The sequence below is a fragment of the Triticum aestivum genome, chromosome 7D, assembly GCF_018294505.1.
Source record: "Triticum aestivum cultivar Chinese Spring chromosome 7D, IWGSC CS RefSeq v2.1, whole genome shotgun sequence".
NCBI lineage: Eukaryota > Viridiplantae > Streptophyta > Magnoliopsida > Poales > Poaceae > Triticum > Triticum aestivum.
Genome location: NC_057814.1, coordinates 553,537,796 through 553,540,875, shown reverse-complemented (window position 1 = coordinate 553,540,875; position 3,080 = coordinate 553,537,796). Strand labels below are relative to the sequence as shown.

Below are 3,080 nucleotides of genomic sequence, written 5' to 3'. Positions count from 1 at the left end.
AGGGAAGCTTGCAAGGGTTGGTTTCTTAAACCCCACCGTTAAGTAATAATAAGAATATATTCAGATAAGCCTGGTCAGTACAGTAGCTAATCTACTAACAATAAACTATACAGAGATATAATAGTAAATTATTTTGACAGAATATCCGGCTGGCAAGCACCTGCGATAAAAAGTATGGTGGAAATCTCAGTTTAGCATATGAAGTCACACTTCTCTGAGCCAAATTCAGCTAATTCAGGCAGACTGAAATTCAGTGTTGCTTTGGCATAACACGAACACACTATGTGCTTACTACGTACTTCAGAATTTTGACTGGACAGCTCGTTCATGTTGCTTTGGCATAACACGAACACACTATGTGCTTACTACTTCAGAATTTTGACTGGACAGCTGGTTCATGCTGGCCCGGGAAACAGGGCAGGGTTTCAAGATTTCCCTCGATTTATTTCAAGACCCATCACAGATTGTACGACCAAGCAGCCGAAATGACAAAAAGGATCAAAGGAAGGCAACATTTCAAAATTACTCGAACTGATGTCGATTGAGTACATTTTGCACTAACGAACCAAATAATCCAATGATCTTTTTGACCATCCAGTTAAGAAACAGGATGGTGCCGAGTTCTACAGCTATCGCTCATCTTAGTCCTGTTACAGATCAGGATCATGAGTTGGGCCAAATCCAAATTCCCTACAGAGGCCGACGACAATCGGTAGGCCATACGGCACCAAAGCCACAGGACGTCTACCGTCACAGAGAAAATCACAAGAGGATTCAGAGAACAAGAAATCACAAGAGGATTCAGAGAACAGGAATCACAAGAGGATTCAGTGAACAGGAATCACAAGAGGATTCAGTGAACGAAAATCACATGAGGATTCAGAGAACAGGAGGCATCAACCTCACAGTACCTCAGAATTGCATACATCGATAATGGTCGATCAACAGTATATTAACCAACAATTTCACAGTAAGCATCTGTTTGCATCACCGCAAACGACCTAACACGATCTAATTAAAAGGGCAGGCGAATCAACTACTGCTGGCGAACGGTGGCATGAGGCGGCTGGGGTTGTGATTGGTCTCGCTCCCGCTTAGGCGCGCTCCCCGCGGATGCGGCGGGCGAGCTGGATGTCCTTGGGCATGATGGTGACGCGCTTGGCGTGGATGGCGCAGAGGTTGGTGTCCTCGAAGAGGCCGACGAGGTAGGCCTCGGCCGCCTCCTGGAGGGCGAGCACGGCGTGGGACTGGAAGCGGAGGTCCGTCTTGAAGTCCTGCGCGATCTCGCGGACCAGGCGCTGGAAGGGCAGCTTGCGGATGAGCAGCTCCGTGCTCTTCTGGTACTTGCGGATCTCGCGGAGCGCCACGGTCCCGGGCCTGTAGCGGTGCGGCTTCTTCACGCCGCCGGTGGTCGGGGCCGACTTCCTGGCGGCCTGGAAGCACATCGATTCGATTCAAACACGTCAGCGAAACCAGATCGGAGGAATCAACGAGGAGGGGAGGGACGGGGAGGAGACGGAGACGGACCTTGGTGGCGAGCTGCTTGCGGGGCGCCTTGCCGCCGGTGGACTTGCGGGCGGTCTGCTTGGTACGGGCCATGGCTCCGGTTGCCTTTGCTGTGCGGGTGCGGGCGCGGGCGGTGGAACTCGAAATCGAATGCGGCGAATTGGGTAGTGGGAGAACAGGTGGGAGGTTGGTGGGGAATTTATAGGTGGGGGTGGGCGCGCGGGGGCAGGCAGGGGGAAGCATGGATCTCGCATTGCGCTCGGATCTGACGGCTGGGCTCGCGACGCGTCGGGACGATCCGTGTGCTCGGCGCTGGTTGGCGGTGGAGCGGAGGGGCGGGGATCGCTGACGTGGCGGTTGAGGGCCGGACTGCGGTCTCGTGTGAATGTGTGTACCTGTCCCGTTGTGGGCTGCTATCCGGGCCGTCGGCCGTTTTCGACGAAAGCTAAACTTCAGGGCTGCATATTTGATTTTCTTCGGGTTTTCCTCTTTCCTTTTTCTCTTTGATTTTCTTTCTTTTCTCCTATGAGTTTTTCTATTATATATATATTTTTTTATTTCTTTCTAAATTTTCCTTATTTTTATCTTTTGTCTTTGGTTTCTTTATTTTCTAAAATTTCTCATGGGTTTTCCCTTTTTTCTTCGGGGTTTTCTTTGTTTCTAAGGTGTTTCTTTTGTTTCTATGTTTCATTTCTTTGGTTCACTTTTTTTCTTTATTTTTTGCAACACATGTCTATTTTTAATACACATTTGTAGATGTTATGTACACACCGGGAACATTATTTTTTACATTTTAATTTTAAAAAAATATACGACTAACATTTAAAAAAATAATGTTTGATAACTACTTTTTATACACATTATACATGCTCGGTATATATCAGCAAAAAAATAATATATATGTCTATTTTTCTTAAATATATGATTCATAATTTTTATAAATGATCAACAATAAATAAAATTTATGTTTTGATGTTCAAAAAATTCTTACATGCTCTACATTTTTCATATATATCAGGAGAAATTTTGTGTACATTTGATAAATATATGATTAACATTTTACCGAGATATTCGTGTTTGATGACTACTTTTTCGTACGCATTGTACGTTTTTGGTAAACATCAGGTAAATTGTTATGTGGGTTTGCAGTGGAAAGTTTTCTCATGGTTGCTAATGTCTGACAGATTGAACACTAGAAACATGCTCAAGAGACGACATTACAGAATCCAAAATGATGATTACACGTGCCTACTCTGCTGTAACCCTCCGGAGGAGGACATTATACACCTCTTTTTTACCTGCCCCTTCAGCCAGAGATGCTGGGACGCCCTTGGGATACAATGGCCAAATGATCTGTGCAGGCTGAGGAAATTGCATGGGGCCAAGGCTAGATGGGCTCGACCAATGTTCCTCGAAGTCTTTGTGGTGGCAGCCTGGGGGATCTGGAAGGAAAGAAATGACAAGCATTTCCGTGGGATTCAGCCCTCGTTTGGGTCATGGAGGAGAAGATTCAAACGGGACTTTGCCATACTAGTGCATAGAGGAAAGCAGGAGCATAGCCCCTTTATTCTTTC

General features: G+C 46.2%; 1 protein-coding gene across 1 annotated transcript; it reads right to left on the bottom strand.

Annotated features, from left to right (window-relative positions):
- Positions 1–857: 857 nt before the first annotated feature.
- LOC123169031 (histone H3.3) lies at positions 858–1,686 on the bottom strand. The gene is made up of 2 exons (XM_044586889.1): positions 1,528–1,686; positions 858–1,433 (listed from the first exon to the last, which is right to left on the bottom strand). Exons 1-2 carry the CDS (start codon positions 1,597–1,599, stop codon positions 1,095–1,097), a joined length of 411 nt encoding a protein of 136 aa, XP_044442824.1. The 5' UTR covers positions 1,600–1,686; the 3' UTR covers positions 858–1,094.
- Positions 1,687–3,080: the final 1,394 nt, after the last annotated feature.

Coding starts and splice junctions, on each gene's coding strand:
- LOC123169031 (XM_044586889.1), bottom strand. CDS start 1,599: ATGGCCCGTACCAAGCAGACCGCCCGCAAGTCCACCGGCGGCAAGGCG. Junction 1,434..1,527: donor GCAAGCAGCTCGCCACCAAG/GTCCGTCTCCGT, acceptor ATGTGCTTCCAG/GCCGCCAGGAAGTCGGCCCC.